This window comes from Ciona intestinalis, chromosome 4 (genome assembly GCF_000224145.3).
Source record: "Ciona intestinalis chromosome 4, KH, whole genome shotgun sequence".
Taxonomy (NCBI): Eukaryota; Metazoa; Chordata; class Ascidiacea; order Phlebobranchia; family Cionidae; genus Ciona; species Ciona intestinalis.
Genome location: NC_020169.2, coordinates 3,483,524 through 3,502,799, shown reverse-complemented (window position 1 = coordinate 3,502,799; position 19,276 = coordinate 3,483,524). Strand labels below are relative to the sequence as shown.

Below are 19,276 nucleotides of genomic sequence, written 5' to 3'. Positions count from 1 at the left end.
AAACGAAAAGATAGGATATAGCAACAAAACAACAGTTTACAGTTAAAAACATATTTACATGTAATTGAAAAAAATAAGCGTGGTCGCTACACCTAGCAGACAAACGAGCCATTTATGTTTAATTATTACCAAGTTAGTCTTCTAATAGAAGCAAAAGTGTGCATAAAAACACTTTTATATAAAGATACTATGGACCTCGCATTAAAGAAATAGATTTTGGGTAAAAGTATTACTTGAACATTTGAATCACTTTTTTTGTACTTAACAGCCAAATTTCTTAACCTTTACGTTTCATACAAAGTTTTTTTACCCAAAGCGTGTTTTGGGCCTTTTTAAATGGCCAATAGCTTGACATAATTTAATTTTTATTTAGCCCTTTTAATTACAAAACAAAGGGTCGTCTTTCCACACTAACACAGTAGGATAAAATAAATGAAAAAGCGCTGGTTTAAAAGTGTTACTGTTAAACCTTATAAAATTAACCTACTGACTACAATAAATACAACTAACCAACTTCAAAAATATGTTTCCAGGCACACAGCAGATGTGGTTGATTATACCAACTCAGACTTAAAGAGAGAGAAAATATTGTTTGGTCATGATGAATCTATACTGAACAGATCAGCCACAGCAGGGCGATGTTTCGTAGAAGTCCTTGGGGACAAGGAAGCTTATGCATATGAGTATCGCGCTATGACTGGTGTTTTGGGTAATACATCTGGTGCATGTGTTGGAACTGTTATTACACCAATTACAGAAAGGTAATTGGTGTTTTTGTAATTTTAACTTTTGTTTGTATTAATACCCAGTAATCACTAATGGGCTTTCCAAATGCTTTATCATAAACAAAAAATGAAAAAAATTCCTCCAAAAATAACCATCCCAAAAGTACCGTACTTGGTAACTCGTAAGCTGGCATGAGGCGTATGAAACAAAACACCTGTGTTATAACGACTGTTGTTTTCCAGCCACGCGAGGATAAAGTAAGTTACATTTATTCATTCATTTATAATAACATAATTTTGCAGCTTTTGTGGTTATACAACATATATACTACTTATTTGTCATATACATATTAAAAAAAATAACTAAAAAAAAATAAAAAAAAATGTAAAAAAAAAAAAATAAATAAAAAAAAAATAAAAAAAAATGTAAAAAAAAAAAAATAAATAAAAAAAAAATAAAAAAAAAAATAAAAAATAAAAAACTTTTCTGTATCAAAATTTCAAGGTCTATTAATAACGAAATAATGTTGAATCCCCACAGATGTATGTTGAGTCTTAACCTGGCAATAAGATCACGTAAATACGGCGGTCTATTTGGTGAGACTGCTGTCGGGAAGTCAGTTGTTGTTTCTGAACTTGCGGCAGCTTATGGTCGTCAATTCATCAGCATTAATTGCTCACAGTTGTTCGAGATAAATATTTTCAAAAGGTGGGAGCAAGTTGTGAGAATGTTAGAAAATGGAAAAAATGAAGGATTTTGCTTATAAAATAAAACTTGTTTTATTAAGTTTTGTTTTATTAAAAAAGAAAAAATGTATTAAAAATAATAAAAAAAATGTTTTCAGATTTTTAAGATCTTTGTTCATGTATGAGTCAAGCTGCTTATAAGATTATTATTTCCATACTTTTTTTATGCTTGCATTAATTTACTAGTAGCATTAGGAGCATTTATATTGCTAAATCATATAAATTTGGAAGAGTTTGGCAGCTACCATACCAGCATCACAGAATAACTAAATTGAACAATAATCCTCCCAGATTATTATCTGGGATGGTAAATCTGACAAGATCTTTTTTACTAAAAAATGTTTGTAAGATTTTTTTTATTTATGAAAAACTGTGTAACCCTACTTTTCTGCTCGTTTTAATTTGTGAGCAGTATTAGCAATATTTGTGTGGCCTAAAAATAAAATTTTGACCATGTATGTATTTTCAGGTTACTATGTGGAATGGTTGAATCAGGTTCCTGGTTATGTTTCGATCACGCTCAAAGACTCACTCCAACCACTCTATCTATATTGAACCAACATATATCTCATATACAGGAAGCATGTACCACTATTGAACAATCTACTAACACTCCATACACTGTACATGGATGTGATGGGAAAACTAAACTAAAGGTAATACTAATTCAGACTTAAACTTATTTGTTGTTTTTTTTCTGAAAAATCAAGATTTTTACATAAGCGCAATGTTGTATACTATATTTTATGATTCGTGTAATGGTATATCCTATATGTTATATCATGTATAATACCAATACTGGTGTCCAAGTGGGTACTGTGTGTTATGCCTTTTTCATGCACTGTGAACACTAATTAATGAAGCTACTTATTACTTTTATACACTGTATGTTGAAAAAAATCTAGCATTAGTTATCTATAAATTATCATGCTGACAAAAACTGAAATTAAGAAAAATTCACTAAAAAAATAATTTTTATTAAAAAACAATATAAATGTTAAAAGGTTTAGTAATGTGGTAACTTTTGTATTTCACTTTTTAATAATCCTTCCTAATTTATCCAGAGAAGCAACTCAGTGACCACACTCCATGATTCATTAAAAGATGGAACTACATTGTCATGGCAACCACAGATCTCAGAATCCTTGCTTAAACTAATAGAGAAGACACGATTCGAAGATAGCGATGCGAAGGATTATTTATCAGAGCAATCTGATCCTCGGAGCATTGGGAGCATCATCTTTGAGAACAAACTACTCCGAGTAAAACCGGGATTTGCCGTCTTCATGAATTTCACTACATCTGCTGGGTAAGTGGTGGTTTTATTGGTTGGGTTAAATTTTGTTGTAATTTCGTTTGTTTATTATAGTTATCATCTTAACTTATTTATTTGTAATAACTCAGTTTAATGTTTTTTTTATTACATGCTTGCAGTGAAATATTTTTACAGTCCATCTTTATAGTTTTATCTTTACAGTAAAAAAATGTCAATTTTTTAGTTGTCATACTCAGGAACCCTTAGTATGTATAGTAGGGTGGGGAAAGATGGAACACCTATTCATTCTATTTTCTCGTCCTATTTGGTAGTAAACAAAAAACATTCAAAGAATTAATAAACCCTATCCTCACAACTCCCATAGACCGCTGTTAACTGTTTAAAATGATATTAGGATATTATGTACTAAAGGTGTCCCATCTTTCCCCACCCTACTATATTTACTTAGGTAAGGTCTTTACACTGAATAAAATTGACCAAGCCATTGCACATACCTTATAATTTGTATCATATATTCCAGATCTTTCCCTGAGCTACCAGATAGTTTACGTCTCATGTACCGACCTGCTTGCTTGATTAAACCAGACATTCAGAAATTGATTGAGGTATCTTATGTATTGTGTGACATGGTTGCTCTAAATTGCACCACAAGCGTGACATATTTATGTTTTATGCATGCCTTTATATATAAGTAAATAGTTTCGGGAATCTGCGAATCTGACCCTGATTTGATGTTTATAAGTTAAATGATACTTGTATAGTAATAAACAGTAATGATCTGGTGCTACGAAAACGTAACCAACAAAAATCAAGTCCAACCACCAGTAGTACTATAGAAATATACCCACCAGATCAACAATTATACACGTCTGATTTTGATTTACATTACTAAATGTGTTTTTTCATGTGTATTTACCCTTTTTGAAAGCAGCACTGCACCCAATGCATTTAAACGCACATTATGTATGTTTATTGTACGGAACTAGATAATGTCCAAGCAATTCAAAGGGAGTAAAATGTTTGTATTAATCAGGAATTCAGTTGTATATTTATAACTGCATTATAACAGTTGTTTAAGTCAGTGCTCTTCAACCGGTGTGCACGGCGCACCCTAGAGTGCACCAAAATATGCCAGGGGTGCACCAGTGCAAAAAGGTATACAAGGGTGCATCACAAACTTCAACAATTTTCAGCAATATTTTTTCATTTTAAACTTTTTTAACCAATTTAGCCATTTTCCTACATTTTTTTTATATGAATTCTATATCTTGCATCACTAGGAATTGTGAAACTTCATTAGTTTTACGTTAAAGCAATCAGGGGTGCATGAGTTCGACGCAACAACTTTAGGGGTTCACCAACCCATAAAAGGTTGAAGAGCACTAGTTTAAGTTACTTTTAAAATATTCTTAAATTACACACAACTAAATAATATCCAATATTCCCAGGTTTGGTTACAAGCTGCGGGATTTGCTGACTTTATCAACTTATCCCACAAACTACACCTCATGTACCAACTCATACAAGCTAACTCTGATCATATAAGTTGTCCAAGCAAAGGATCTGCAATTGACTTTTCTGCTACTAAGGTATGTGAATGTATCTGCTTTGTTTTTGTTTTTTCAATTAAATAAAATGAATGAATGTAACTTGAATAAACGAAATTCATATCATCTCTTCGGTCACAATAACAAGGAACAGGATAGTTTACAAAAGCGAAAAGACAGGTAGTAACGGTAAAACAACAGTTGTTAACTTATTTATTCTCACGAGATAAGCCAAAGACGGTTGTTAAAATATGGTTTACCTGAGTTACCACATACGTAACTTTGTTGTTCATTTTTTTTTTGGGGGGGGGATTTTTTTGTGTGCTGTTAATTCTCTTATGCTGGCAGTGGTGCGAATTTCAATTACTATTTTTCACCTATTGCTTATAAAAAATATTTATTTTAAGTTATTCCTGCATTACTCACACTAGGTTGCAAACATTGACCTTTCTACAATGAAGTCCATCATCTCCACCGCATCTCTTATCAACTGCAGCCTAAAGTCACATCAGAGGAGCAGAGCGGAGTCAGTGAACGAACCGGATCTTCTCGGAGCAAGAACACCTTCCGCAACATCTTCCTCCACAAGCATAGGAAGGTCCAGCAGAAGATCAGAGATGGTTTTATCGAATCATAATGAAGAGTTGGCTGTCGTGAACGCAATTTTTATTATTTTTAATCCAAAATTAGGAAGGTAATTGGTGTAATTTTCTAATCTGTAATATTAATGGGGTGGCATGCCTATGGTGTAGGTCAGGTTTTGAACTTTGTGTGTTTTTTATCACATTTTGCGAGAACTTAAGTCTATTCATTTACCTTGCAGTGCATTTGCTGTTTCAAAATTCAAGGAAAACTTGAGAAATATTTTCCCAATGAGTTCCAGACCTTCAACAGGACAGAAAGATTTAAAACTCGCTGGTGAGTTCATTGGTAAAGAAATACATTTCACATTATTGTTTAAAACATTGGTAAAAACAACTTTATTAACATTCTTGTTTTATTCTTGTTAAGGGGGAAACGTTGGTAACTAAAATAAAATTGATCACATTTGGACTGCTTAATTTTTAAACCTTTAAAAAAAAATTATATTCCTTCAAAAACGCATTTTTTTATTTTTTTAAAAGCAGGTATATTTAAGTTTATAAAAAATATGTAAATAAAGAATTTTTATTTTGTAAATAAACCGGTTATATTTAAGTTTAAAAAATGTAGTGTATATAAACGTATATACAGGCATTGCAAGATTTTTCAATTATTTTCAAACTTTCAGCTGAAATAAAACAGCAGATGATAACTGATGGTTTGAAACCAACAAATGAATGGATTAATAAAATATGTGAATTACACACCATGATAAGACTTAACCAGTGTGTGGTTATGGCTGGTGCTGCTGGTTCTGGTAAAACAACCATGTACAGGTACGGTTGGTAATTTAATGTGGTACAGAATTGCAAAAAAGTTTTATAAAATGTTTAAAAGAATTTAAAAAAAGTTAAATTTTGGTCATAAAAAAATAAAAAATAAAGTATTAAAATATTTTTTCAAAAATTGGTTGAATAATGTAATACAACAATCATTTTGCATTAAAACTTAAAAAAATAGTTTTAACCTAAAAAAATAACTTTATGTTCTATCATTAGTATCGCATTTTTATCCACACATGGCTGAAAAACTTGGTAAGGTATAACACAGATATCATATGTACCATACATAGTTGAAATAAAATATATTTTTGTAAAGTTTTTAAAAATGTTGTCAATACATTAGGATTCTGTCCAAAGCACTCAATGTATTATGCACACACCAGTTGGAAAAAGCAGATAATTTAAATGATGGAGTGAGAGATGGTGCAACCACTGATGCTACTATGACAAGTTCTGGAAATTTACTGGTAATTTTCCGTTTAACATTTCCACTTGTGTATAATGTGTATACTGAAATACATATCCTGAGCTGTGGCAAAGTGGTTAGCAGGCCTGCATGTAACCCAGAGGTAATGGGATCAAGGCTTGACGCTGCTACCACTGTGGGCTGATGTGTCCTTGGGCTAGTCGCTTAACGGCAATTGCTCAAACCCAGTGGTCACTAATAGGTTGTCCAAATTATCAGCCACACATAATTAAATGAAAAAATAATCACCCACAAAGTAACATACGTGGTAGCTCTGAGGCTGGCACGAGGTATATAAACACCTGTGTTATAACAACCATCGTTCCCGGCTTCGCGAGGATAAAGTTAGTTACATTCACATTCATTACAAATTGTATATATGGAAATCTAGTATTGTTTTAATTCCAGGAGAAACAAGAAAGAGCTTATTCTACAACGAGCGTAACTTCATTCTCTGATGTATTCACTGCTCACGGTAATATATATATAGCATATTACACTTTTATGAACACATTTCTATTTTCATATTTTTTAGTATAAAATATATACATATAGGTTATCTTGCATGCTTTTATTCCATAAATGTTCTGGATAGCTACTTTATTTCTGGATTGCAATAAAATATGTGTGTTCTGGATTGCAAAAAAAATGTGATTACTATGAAAGTATTATTGCCTACATAAGTTAATGGGGTTTGTTATTTTTACAAAACTCTGCTACTTTAGCAAGACAAGATGTTGAAAAAATGTGTAATAAAAAGTAGGTTCAGGTTATAAAGTAAAAAATAATTCAAGTATTCATAAGAGAACACACTACCAATGTTTTGCATTAACTTTTATTAAATTGCAGGTGAAACTTCACATAATTTGCTCAACTTGAAGGATGAATATTCAAGAGTAGACGTTACAGTATTGTTCCCTAATGCTTCAAAAATATCTGACTTGTTCGGGTATTTTGATACCGATGCCAATGTTTGGAAGCAAGGTGGGGAAACATAAAACACCAAATAGTCTTTCTTAAGTAGTGTTTACCAATATAGTGTGTTTGAACGACTGGCGTTTTGCTGCTAAATCCTTTCTTTTAGTTGTTTAAAAAGAATATTATTATATGAAACTAAAGTATATCTGTGTTTGGTTTGTTAAATGCCATTAATAACAAAGGTTATGTTTTTGTTATATTTTTTTCTCAGGTCTTATAGTGAAAATGTTGAAGGATTGCACTATAATTCACAAAGAGAATAAAAAGAACGCAGGAAAAGAGAAAAAGGAAGAAGGTTTGCAACCTTCTGCTGGGGCTGAGAAAGATGAAAAAGATGCAAAAATTAAATTTCCAAAGTATGTCAGTTTTGCTTTATTACAATCAAGCTTGTAGTTATATAAGACCACACAATCCAGTTTAAAAAAAGACGAACCGTAATTTTTTAAAAAAGTTTTTCCCACTTTTTTTGAAATAAATTTAAAATGCATTCTCCTATCTTGGCATTGTGGTAACACTATTGTTTGCAGCTTTTTGCATAACTTTTTACGTCACAAATTTCAAATACTGGTTATAGAACTCCAAATACGGGCTCATTTAGTTCAAAAATGACTAACCAGAATTTTTGTATAAGTTCGTTCGAAGTTGAAAAAATGTTAAATTTTGTGTCCTACCTTTTATTCTGATGTCTTACCTTGTTATTTAACTACAGGTTACAGAAATGGATTGTGTTTGATGGATCTATCAACTCAAACTGGACGGATAGTCTCAACTGTTTATTGGATGATAACCATCGTGTTCATATGAGTAATATGGAAAGTCTTACTCTACCTAAAACAACAAGTGTTTTATTTGAATGTGCAGATATATCATCTGCATCACCAGCTGTGCTATCTAGGTTAGATAGGAGATTACATTCTTTATTTAAAGTTATTTTTAAATGACCCCTATTTGTTTCTATTAGAAGTTTAACTTGAAAAAATATTTAGGCATAAATGGCTTATTTGTCCGCTAGGTGTAGTTTAACTGTGTGTTTTAACGACTGTTTATCTCCATATCCTGTCTTTTTTTTAAATTAAATGTATTGAAGTTGTACTTTACATTTAATTTTCTTGTTGTTTGTAACTAACAAATTATGACATAAATCTCAGTTTTTTTTGGCCTGCAATGCTCTACCACTCTACCAATTAACGATAGAATTCCATTTTATATGGGTGAGGTTCTACAGAAAAATCTGTGTAAAAGTCTAGGATTTATGCCAGAGTTGGCATATTACTACAATATTTATAATACAACAGTTATACATTATAACCTTGGTAACTTACATGTGTTTGCGGAATTAGCTAAGTTTGACAAAGTAATTGTTCATTAAAATTTATTCCTTAAATTTAAACCTTAAATAGTCTCAACATTTTTTTTTTTTTAATATTATTAACTGTTTATTATTTTTAGATGTTCAATATTGCATTGCACTGTTGTTGATAACTGGAGAAATATTGCATCATCTTGGTTGGAAAATGCATACAATCTATATGCTGTCACAAGACACACAGTTAAAGTATGGAATGAACTCATTGAAGATCTTGTCCCAACCATTCTCAAGTTTCTTGAACAAAGAAATGGAAGTGTGCTTACTGCTGGGTTGGACAACGCACAGAGGGTTTGTTCAACTTGTTTTTAAATTATATTTTAAATTGAGATTATATCTTTAAATCATGCCATGGAGAAAAAATCCAATTTTCCCAAACTAAATGTGTTTATTTAACTGCAAGTATTTTTTTTTTAATGAATTCATTTTCTAATAGAATTTATTGTGTATCAAGTAAACAAGGTTTTGCCAATTATTAAGGGGAAATTGTACCCCTGTATCCTTTGTATCTGTGTGCAGCCCATTTGTTTATTTACAAAATTGATATATTACGAACATACACAACAAATGCTAAAACTTTTAAACTTGACATTTAATAAGTTAGTATTAACATTATTAACCAAAAAATGCTCTGATGTTACCAATATTACAGGGCAAACACGCAAGAGCATCAGGCATCCATGAAATAACTTCCTTCTTCTCCATTCTCTCATCCTGTCTCGACTCTCACTCCATGAGAAGATATCTTCTTGCACAAAACAATGACAATGATGATGTCACAATGAACAGGTGAATAATTTTTCTTCTACTGGTGCTATCAGCCTAAAACGAATATTTGAAATTTATCTTCTGATAAAAATAAACATAAGCAGTATTATTACCAATGCTAACCAGATAAGCTTTTGACCAGAAAAGCCACTTTTCAAATTAGGTGCTGAAATACATGCAAATTTTCTAGTTCCATATAGAAGACAAGGTTAACAGTTTTGGAAACTTCATTTAGCTGAAACTCTATTTGTTATAAAATCTATATAATTTGAATAAATTTAAAAAATTTAGAAAATCGAGTTCGGCGAATACTAAGGATGAGACTCAGTCAACCGTGACAAGAGGAAGTGTCCGGTCACGCTTGGATGAAGTTGTTCCCGACACAAATCACCAAATATCTATTAATTTATTCGGATTTGCGTTCGTTTGGTCATTTGGGGGACATCTTACGGAAAACGAGATGCAAAATTTTGATCTTTTTATGAGAGATGCAATCAGGAAATCAAGGTGTTTTTTTTCGCTTTTGATGTGTTAGCTGTTTTTTAGGTAGTATGCCTTTTTACTGTTACCATGTTTGTTTCCATATTTTTTTTAACTCCTACCCTAATAATGCGATAAACTATTCTTCTAATTAAAACTTTAATATGCTTAATTAAATGCTATTTATTTAATTTTCACATGGTATCGTCTGTAGGGTGTAACTGTCACGCCTTTTATCCAAAACAATATTTTTATCTATTTTATCAATAAGCCTGTTTTAACAACTGTTTTTTAACCGTTACTGCCTGCCGTTTCGCTTTTGTAAACTCTGTTCTTCGTTATCCTGACTGAAAAGACAAAATGAATTTCATTTATTTATTCATTCATTAAAACAGCAACATTGTTTACACCCTACTTCACTTGATGCCGCACAGTGGGACCTAATCGATATAGAATGTTACTGTTTTTATTTTCTGTGTTATTGGGGTAAGAGTTAAAACACAAACATGGAAACACAGCTTCATTTTTGATAAATACTTTATCCACTCTATGTGCTCTATTCATTAACTTAATACCTCAATGCGTAATATATATATTTTATTTTAGGATTTCGAAACTGCAATACAAGATATACTAACTCTTTATATTCTTTATCATTCATTAACTTAATAAATATACTTCAACTGTATAAATTTATCCAGACATGACTTGGAATTCCCCCCATACGATACTGTGTTCGATTATTTTGTGGATGAAGAATTTGGTCGGTTCAGTTTATGGGAAGATAAGATTGACCTGAGATCACGAGTTGTTTTGCAGAATGGTTCATCTTATATACCAGTGCATCAGGTAGAGGACAATGCTCTGTCGCATGTAGAAATATTTATAGAGGTGTTTTAAAAGGGTTTCAAGTGATATGAGCTGTACTTTGTATATTCTGTTTTTGGAAATGCATTTGCCATGTTTTTGTGTCGGACATTGGACATAATAAATATATTTGGTACCCTTAAGCTTCATAATAAGCCAAATTAGGTCTAAATTGTTCCTTGTCATGCAATGTCACACTGTGGTAATTGCATATTTACATCAAGTTAGTCACTTTGGTGCACATACATGTATTGCAGAACAAAAAATTAACTGATGTAAAATTTTAAATAACAGATGCAAATTTTTGGTGGGCAAAATAATAAAAAAATCAATGTAACCAATTTTACGTATGGACATTATTAAGGAAACCATATACTAAAAATTTTTTGATAATTAAATATTTGATGTCCTCATCAGATGGAGAGGTACGCTTACTTCTCCTCCATCCTCCTTAACTCCCAGAAGTCCTTGCTTCTCGTCGGTGATCCTGGATGCGGGAAGTCAAGTCTCGTGAAAAGTTTGATGAAACCAGAGATGGACTTGGTGCAAATCTCCATGTCACCTGGTGAGTGAAAACTAAATCAACCAATAAATTAAAAATAATTTAAAATTGCTATGACTTTGTTTGTGTAGTATAATTTATCCTTTACTTAGTGTGAGGCTGGAAATTAAAAAATAAATTCTGCCTCAGCACCTTATTTTGAGTTAATGTTTTCTGCACTGAACTTATTCAAACATTCTTTCATAATACTTGTTAAGTTTTTTAACAATGTGCGGGAATAGATTCTTCCTTGGTACTTTATTGTGAGTTATTATTTTCTGCTGCTTAACTTGTAAAGCACATTTGCTTAAACTGTTGTTTTTTAGTTAAAACATCATAAGCCCATCATAAGATAGCATTAACAAATCCACCATATAGGGTATACATGCAAGCACAAAACCAAAAAGCACCAAAAATGTCACATTTTTCCAGGTTCAAAGGGTATACAGGAATGTTTGAAAGCAAACAGAACAAAAAATGTATTTTTTACGAAAGTATTGAAGCATAAAAACAAACAATTTTTCTAGGTTTGACTGCCGCTCACTTCCAGAGGCTTATCGAAACCAGAGCCTCACCAACATTGAAACAACATAACCTTGGCTTAATGGCGCACCCTAGTGCTGTGATGGCATCACGCACCATCGAACACCACCATACCATATTTTTCCTCGACGATTTATCATGCACGGGTTCTGTAGTAGATGACGCCACCAACCAACCTTCTGTGCAACCAACCCTGGAATTGTTTAGACAGGTATATATTCCAATACTCAAACTCTGCACTCGAAAATAGCAACGTGAAGTAAAATCTATCTGTCATGAATAATCATATTTGCGACACATTCTATTCTATACAAGTAAATAGATAATAAAACTGATTAGGTATAGGACATTTTTTAATAAATAAACAGTTTATTGTTATTGTTATATTGTAAATGGGTTTGAGTTGCAAACGTTTTTACTTACTTGACTGCCTTTATCTTGCGTTTTTTATTCTGTGCATGTTTATACTAACTTTAATTTATCATTATTATTTTATTTTTTCAAAGCTTATCTTTGTTAAATAATCAAATGACAAGATATAAGTTTTACTTCAAATATGAACTATGTTTTAGATCCTTTGCATCAACGGAGTATATGAGCACGACCGACTACTTTTTAAATCACTAGATCGTGACATTGCATTCATAAGCACTGCTCAAACACCTGGGGTACCGGGTTCAGGGTCCGGGCAAGTAAGACAAGCTCTGCTTCCAAGTCTTACAAGAAACCTGGTGGTTTTGAATTTTCTTAATGTAAGTGGCTTAATCCGAATCAAACCAGATTTTTTTTAAACAAATCATTGCCAATTACAATTCTAATGTTCACTGGTATCATTACCATGTATTTTTAGAACTAAGTTATTTTAGCAATAATATCTATGAGATCCTTTAAGACAGGCCAATGGACCAAAGATTTAGGCCGTAGTTGGCCATTAACCGACTACAAACACTAGTTTACTGTTACTTATGTTATTTTACAGCTGAAAATGCATAGATTTATTTTATGGCTGAAATAATCGACTGCAAATAAAAAAAAGCTAGTTTATTGTTACTTCAGTTACTTTATAGCTGAAAATACAAAGATTTATTTTATGGCCAAAAAATACATAGACTTATATTCCTACAGCCCACTAAAGAGACAATACTAAGCATATACCATGATGCAGTTCAATCCTGGCTTGAAGAGTTTCCAGCATACTCGCTTGTTCGTCATTATGATCTATCACAGGTGTAATATTTATAAAAACTTACAATCTTTTTTTTTCTGCTGCCCTTGCTAATATTATATAGCATAAAATTTGGCTTGTCTCTTTTGTTTCATTTTCCCAGCGTTTAATTTGCTATCTGTTGTCAAGACTGCATAAAGTCTGTTTATATTCTATAACATAGATTAAATTTTTTCGTTTGGTTGCACATAGAAATTTAATAATTCATATTATTGCATTTTTTTGTCGGGGGAACTCCTTTTTGAAATATCATGCAATAATTGGAAAATCAATGAAAAAGTTTAAACACGTGTTTTATTTTTTATTTGCTAAAACCTGCTATCAATATACGACAGGCCATCATTGCTGGAGCGTTTGATCTTTACTCGACCATCAGATCCCATTTGAAACCATCACCATGGCAACCTCACTATATCTTCTCACTACATGATATTTCACACATCATGCAGGTGATTATTTCATGAATATGTATCATTAATTCATGTGATATTAATGATATGTTTATATAAATTGTGATTTTCAAACTAGTTTAATGTTAAACAACGTAAAACTGTTTATCAAGCGTATTCCTAATTTTTTATAAATACACTTCTTTTTAGAGACATATTTCGTGAAAATCAGTGGCTTACTTTATAACAGAATAAAAATTACAAAAAACTATAGTTCATTCCCGATAAAAAAAGAAAAACAAACACTTCTTCTTCACAGGGATTATTCCTGATGACTCCAAGAGCTCGAGGTCGTCCGATCCCACTCCGGAGGAGAGGAGGAGCTAATCAGATGAAAAGGCCACGAGCAGGAAGACAAATAGGAAGATACAGATCCAATGCTGCATGGGGTGAGAAGTTTTTATACTATATGATTTATTACCATGATAAGGTCTAGAAAAGTAGTATAGAAAATTGAAGAAAAAAACAGACGTATCGGTAAAATGGGAGTTGTTATAACATTCTTATGGATAAAACACAAGTACAAAACTTATTCAATGAAGGTGTGATAGTTCACTGTACAAACAGTATCATGTAATATAAATATATTTCATATACGGCTGCCACTCATTATTAGAAATTTTATTTAAAGTGATAAACCAATATGTACATTTTATGAAAAACTAATGTTTTGTTTGCCATGTAACTTTGGTAGTTACTTTTTGTACCAGAAGTCTAATATTAAGATATTTTTAAAATACTATTTCTTTCTTTAAAGTATTGGATCCAATTAGGCGTATATCTCATAACAATATGTATATCTCACTGCAAGACATCACCAATAGAAAACGGACCACCTTTTGGTTAAATTTGTAACTTATTTTCCAGGAGGAGAAGCAAACACAAGTGGAGTGCCAGCCATGATGAGAACCATAGTAAGGTTATGGTTGCATGAATGTAGTCGAGTGTTTTACGATCGTTTGATTGATGACCACGACCGACATTGGATGACAAGATCTTTGTTTGATGTGATGAAGAAACACTTCTGCACTGGTACATTGTGTTTAATTTGTTTACCTTTTTTTATTTAGCTGTTTTATTTGATTAGGAGTCTGTGTAAGCACGATTTCAAAATTTTTAAAACAAATACATTATGTATTATAGGCATTGGACAATATATAAATATTTTGGACTATTTTGAGCAGAAAGACATACAGTGTATATTAAATGCCTAATATTTTTAATATGGATGGTTCATAATGGAGTTGCTACCAAATTTTTACAATAACGAAAAAAAAAAATTTCTAATAAAAATGGATAATACAACAATTTGGAGCAGTAACTTAAGGTACAAAACATATTTTAAGCTTCTGGTTTACCTAAATAAAACCAAAATACGTTTTTTTTTATTTTCCAGGCAAAGACGAGCGTCCCTCCTCTCCAGCTGTTGAAAAAGTTCGCATCATAAAAACACCAGTACCATCTGCTGGTTCAACACCAGTAGCTGGTTATTCATCTGGTTCAAGTTCAACTGACTACATACAATCTTCTATGGGAGAGGAAAGTGATAACTTGGTAAATATTTAAAATTTGTAAAAATCTTACTTAGTACAGAAATATAACTGTGTGCAGTAATGTGACCCTGATCTGACGCTCATGTTATTAGAGGCTTACTTATTAAGTCGGATTTAGAGATTGATAAGCAATGTATCTATTTAAAAAATAGAATGATGCTCATTTTTTGGAGAATATATATCTCTTTTAAGTTTAAAACTATTTTTTGTTGGTAAAGATACCAGAAAATCTCCACAAAATATGCATGAGTTAGGAATTGCCTTAACATGTAAAGGCAAAATAATTTAAAGATAAAAAAGTAGCATATATAACTTAATTTTAATTTTTCCTTTACAATATAAAAATGAAAAACACATTAATTAAGGAAAAAGGAAACAACAGCCATAATACATTCATAGTAACCTGCTACCAAAATCCTATAAGTACCATGACTTTTACAGCAGCGTGTAGAATCAGATGGAATAGAATCAGCACAAGACAACTCACTTGAAATTATAGACGATGACACTGTTAGTGCTGATAGTGCTGTTAGTAATCCAATTACCGATGAATATATGGATAGTAATAATCAGGTGTGTTTTATCCTTAATATCAAAGCTATATATTTTGCATTGGAAATAGAAATAGTTGTGTTGACAAAAACGAGTTTTATTGCACCAGTGTTTAGTATGTCATTTACCTGCTATTTGTCTATGAAGGTAAACTTGTGTTACTAGGACATGTATTTCTAATATAATGATATGCTTGGTAGCAAAAGCAGAATAAAAATATGTCTTGTTTTTGTGATATGGAAGCTTAATTAAAAAAATCATAGCAACTACAATGCTTGAACATGACCTATTGTGAAGTTGTGCTTAAGCAAATATGGATAAAAACAAACACATTAAAACAAAAATTTACGTTTTGCTTTGCTTTCAGAACATGGCAGCCATCAGTGACGAGTCAGTTTCTGAATCTTTCCAACAATTCAAATCCAGAACTTCAGGTTCTGTGGCAACAACTATCAGCAAGTCAAGCACTTCAACAGGTTAGATAGCAACAACTTTTCCTTGGAATAAATACCTAAATATTTAACCCAAACAAACTACACAAAAAGTTATAAAAAGAAAGAAAATACAGTGTTTGCCTTTTCAGCATCAAACGTTTGTAATTCAGTGGTTCCTTAACTTACTTAGCTTAACAATGAAAAAAAATGTAAACGAAAAAATAAAAAAGTAAACAAAAGCTATATGGAAAAGTTAAAGAACATAAGAGAAACCAGTCATAAAAGGAACAGTTTAGCAACTGTTTGGATAGCACCTGCTCCCTTTTTATAAGCTTCTGTTTTCAAAATAAGAAAAAGTATAAAACTTTTTTAAATTGGCTGTTATTGCCCAATCTCTTAAAGATAAATGAATCAGATTTGTTTATTTATTCAAAACTTTAACTTAACCACTTACTGCATCTTTACCAACAGCCACACATGTGAAGATACCTTCAATGTCTTCAATGAATGAAGATATGAGTGAAACGACTACCCCCACACATGCTGATGAATATGCATCTCATGCTAACACTGTGGTCACTGAAGATGACGACACAAGATCTGCTGTTACTGGATATACCACTGAACTCGAATCTGGTTAGTTTTTATATTAATTATAGAGGTTTTTTCTAATATTCCTTTTTTTGTAATCTACCAAAATATAATAAACCTTCACCCATTTTTTAAAACTGATCTAAACTTTTTTTTTAAATAAGAAAGAAATTGTTTAAGGAATTTTTCAAAATAAGAAAGAAATTGTTCAAGGAATGGGAACACAGTTGAGAATATTTAACTGTCAATGCTACCATTGTGGGCATATGTGTCCTTGGGCAAGAAACTTAACGGGAATTGCTCTAATCCAACGGTCATTAATGGGTTGTCCAATTTATCAGCTATTCATAATAAAAAAAGAAAAAAAAAAATAAAATAAATAATCACCTACAAAGTAACATACTTGGTAACTCGTAAGTTGTGACGAGGTGTATGACGACTGACGACTTTTTATAACGACTTTCGTTTTTGATAATGCAAGGATAAAGTAAGTTACATTCAAATTAGTAATTTTGATTTTTTCCTTTTCATCCAGTATTTGAAAGTGGAACAGCATCAAACCAATCAAGTACAAGTGAAACAGGAGTGACATCCTCCACAGCTACTAAAAGTGAGAAGGAAGTTGCTTACACAAATCAATTTGCTGGTAAATTACATAACTTTAAAATATAAAATGAAACGAAATCTTCTGTTTGATATGCTTATTGGTTACAATGTTTTTTAAGCATTTTGTCAATTTGTAATGGCAGACTTTCTCATTGTGTAAATAACTCTGGTTCAGAGGTTAGAGCACTCGTATTGTATACTAAACATACATATGTGTTCTTGTCCAATTTATTAACCATACCGGAAAAACTGTTACCTAATATGTAACATACATGGTAACTTTTAATCGGTCATAAGGTATTAAAACTATAGTACAGAAATGTTATAAAGACTGTTTTAATTTTTTTATATTTGTATAATTTTGTTTATAGTTTAAAATTGTTACACCCACTGTTTTAATTTTGCTTTTATATTTGTATGTTTTGTTTATTTTAATTTTTTTCTGAACTGTTTCATTAGCGATAAAATATAACGATAAAAAAATCCTCTTAAGGAACCAACATTCATCCATCCTCTGGAGCTAAAGATCAAGAGATCACATTTGAAAAACCTGATCTCTCTCCTCAAGGAAGACCAAGTCGTCCAGGAGGAGCAAAACTTGGAGTAACGTTTATGCCGGGATTAATAGACGATGCAGATGTTGCTGCCAACTTGTCAGGTCCTCTCATTTCAGTGGAGCAGGTGTGTGTAGGGGGTCTGCTAATTATTTTACAACGAAAAATGTGTTTTTTTTTACTTTTAGGTCGATTTGTATGTTTGTTATTATGGTTGTTTGTTCTTTTTATGTAAAAGTAACGAAATATTATAAAGATTTGAAACAAAAACAATTACCGACAATATTATTAAAATATTAACTCATAAGCAGGCACAAAATATATAAAACAGAAACTGCGCGTCAAAACTTCTTGGTTACCCCACCAAGTGTGAAACAAGTTCATACTTTCATTTCTCTATTTTTAGCAAAACATTTTTCAGGTAATTATCTTACAATCCAGGTTCTCCAACCAAACGAAGAATCCACTTCAGTTCTTTTCAGCAGAGGAATTCTGTCCAGTGCTTTGGGTCAAAGTACAACTGCAGATGGATATGTGGAAAGCACGGAACCTCAGTTGGCTGAAGCTCTTTCACTTTGTCTTGATGCTTATAATAATGGTAAGGATTTGGTAGATTTTTTATGTTGATGTTATAGTATTGTATAAAAGTTGGAAAGACTGCAACTTAACACAGGAATTTAACCATAGAACCGTTGGCGTTATATGTTTGCACAGAGCAGTAAAGTTAAAAAACTTTGCTTAATTAGAAGCTTTCAAATGTTAAACTATAAAAACTACCCTGCAGAGGTGCATTTAACTTTTTAGACAAAATATTTTTGGTATAACTTTTAGTTGCTGGTAAGGCTGTAACACAACTACATGAACATTATAAGTATATTTAGTATTATGTATCTGCATTTATGAAATACATATAGTCCTGAATATCATCACCAACTTTACATATTTCTTTTATATTTATTACGAAAAACTCAGTTTTTGTTGTGTTTTTTTTTTAAGATTCTTCAAAACAGAACATGGATTTGGTCTTCTTCGGTCAAGCGGTGCGTCACGCTGCACGATTAGCACGATCAATGTCATTAAAGCACGGTGGTCATGCTCTGCTGCTTTCCACATCCCGATTTGCGGGAAGGAAATCACTGACGCGTCTCATTGCTCATCTTACTGGATCAAAACTTTTCATGACTGAAAAATCACAATGGAAAAGTTTGAATCGAAAAACTTATCTAAGACAGTAAGTGGATAGACTCAAACTTGTATTAATCAATTGCTGTTGTTGTAAAAATAAACCAGAACAAAATGAAACTAATACTTTATACAGGTAATCACAGAAACAGCAATTTCAGAGACATAAGATTTAACCTTAATTTTCCTTTGCCCAATTGTACCTACACAAAAATTGATTAATGACTATACTACATATAAAATAAAGTTAAAGTCAAATTACTTTATTAGGTTGCTGAAAGATGCAAGTTTTGAGGCAGGTGTACGCGACAAACCTGTTATTCTAATGTTAGATGAACCTTTCTCTGCGAACCCTCAATCGCTTGATGATATATGTGCTCTTGTGCAAAACGGTAAGAACAT

The 19,276-nt window shown here is 31.8% G+C and overlaps 1 protein-coding gene across 1 annotated transcript in view; it reads left to right on the top strand.

Moving 5' to 3' along the window:
• Positions 1-19,276, top strand: part of LOC100175239 (dynein heavy chain domain-containing protein 1-like) — a 51,986-nt gene that overhangs the window by 16,388 nt on the left and 16,322 nt on the right. Inside the window, exons 35-68 of the mRNA XM_018811758.2 lie at positions 534-761; positions 1,267-1,434; positions 1,942-2,128; positions 2,537-2,781; positions 3,269-3,353; positions 4,197-4,337; positions 4,727-4,989; positions 5,119-5,213; positions 5,566-5,713; positions 6,063-6,186; positions 6,594-6,660; positions 7,035-7,169; positions 7,375-7,519; positions 7,873-8,058; positions 8,613-8,820; positions 9,182-9,318; positions 9,589-9,804; positions 10,479-10,626; positions 11,062-11,209; positions 11,713-11,939; positions 12,301-12,480; positions 12,854-12,955; positions 13,289-13,402; positions 13,662-13,791; positions 14,270-14,434; positions 14,799-14,956; positions 15,397-15,528; positions 15,875-15,983; positions 16,413-16,577; positions 17,068-17,178; positions 17,632-17,819; positions 18,134-18,290; positions 18,689-18,923; positions 19,145-19,266. Of these exons, the coding sequence (XP_018667303.2) occupies positions 534-761; positions 1,267-1,434; positions 1,942-2,128; positions 2,537-2,781; positions 3,269-3,353; positions 4,197-4,337; positions 4,727-4,989; positions 5,119-5,213; positions 5,566-5,713; positions 6,063-6,186; positions 6,594-6,660; positions 7,035-7,169; positions 7,375-7,519; positions 7,873-8,058; positions 8,613-8,820; positions 9,182-9,318; positions 9,589-9,804; positions 10,479-10,626; positions 11,062-11,209; positions 11,713-11,939; positions 12,301-12,480; positions 12,854-12,955; positions 13,289-13,402; positions 13,662-13,791; positions 14,270-14,434; positions 14,799-14,956; positions 15,397-15,528; positions 15,875-15,983; positions 16,413-16,577; positions 17,068-17,178; positions 17,632-17,819; positions 18,134-18,290; positions 18,689-18,923; positions 19,145-19,266 (5,369 nt within the window). The remainder of the gene's footprint in view (positions 1-533; positions 762-1,266; positions 1,435-1,941; positions 2,129-2,536; positions 2,782-3,268; positions 3,354-4,196; positions 4,338-4,726; positions 4,990-5,118; positions 5,214-5,565; positions 5,714-6,062; positions 6,187-6,593; positions 6,661-7,034; positions 7,170-7,374; positions 7,520-7,872; positions 8,059-8,612; positions 8,821-9,181; positions 9,319-9,588; positions 9,805-10,478; positions 10,627-11,061; positions 11,210-11,712; positions 11,940-12,300; positions 12,481-12,853; positions 12,956-13,288; positions 13,403-13,661; positions 13,792-14,269; positions 14,435-14,798; positions 14,957-15,396; positions 15,529-15,874; positions 15,984-16,412; positions 16,578-17,067; positions 17,179-17,631; positions 17,820-18,133; positions 18,291-18,688; positions 18,924-19,144; positions 19,267-19,276) is intronic.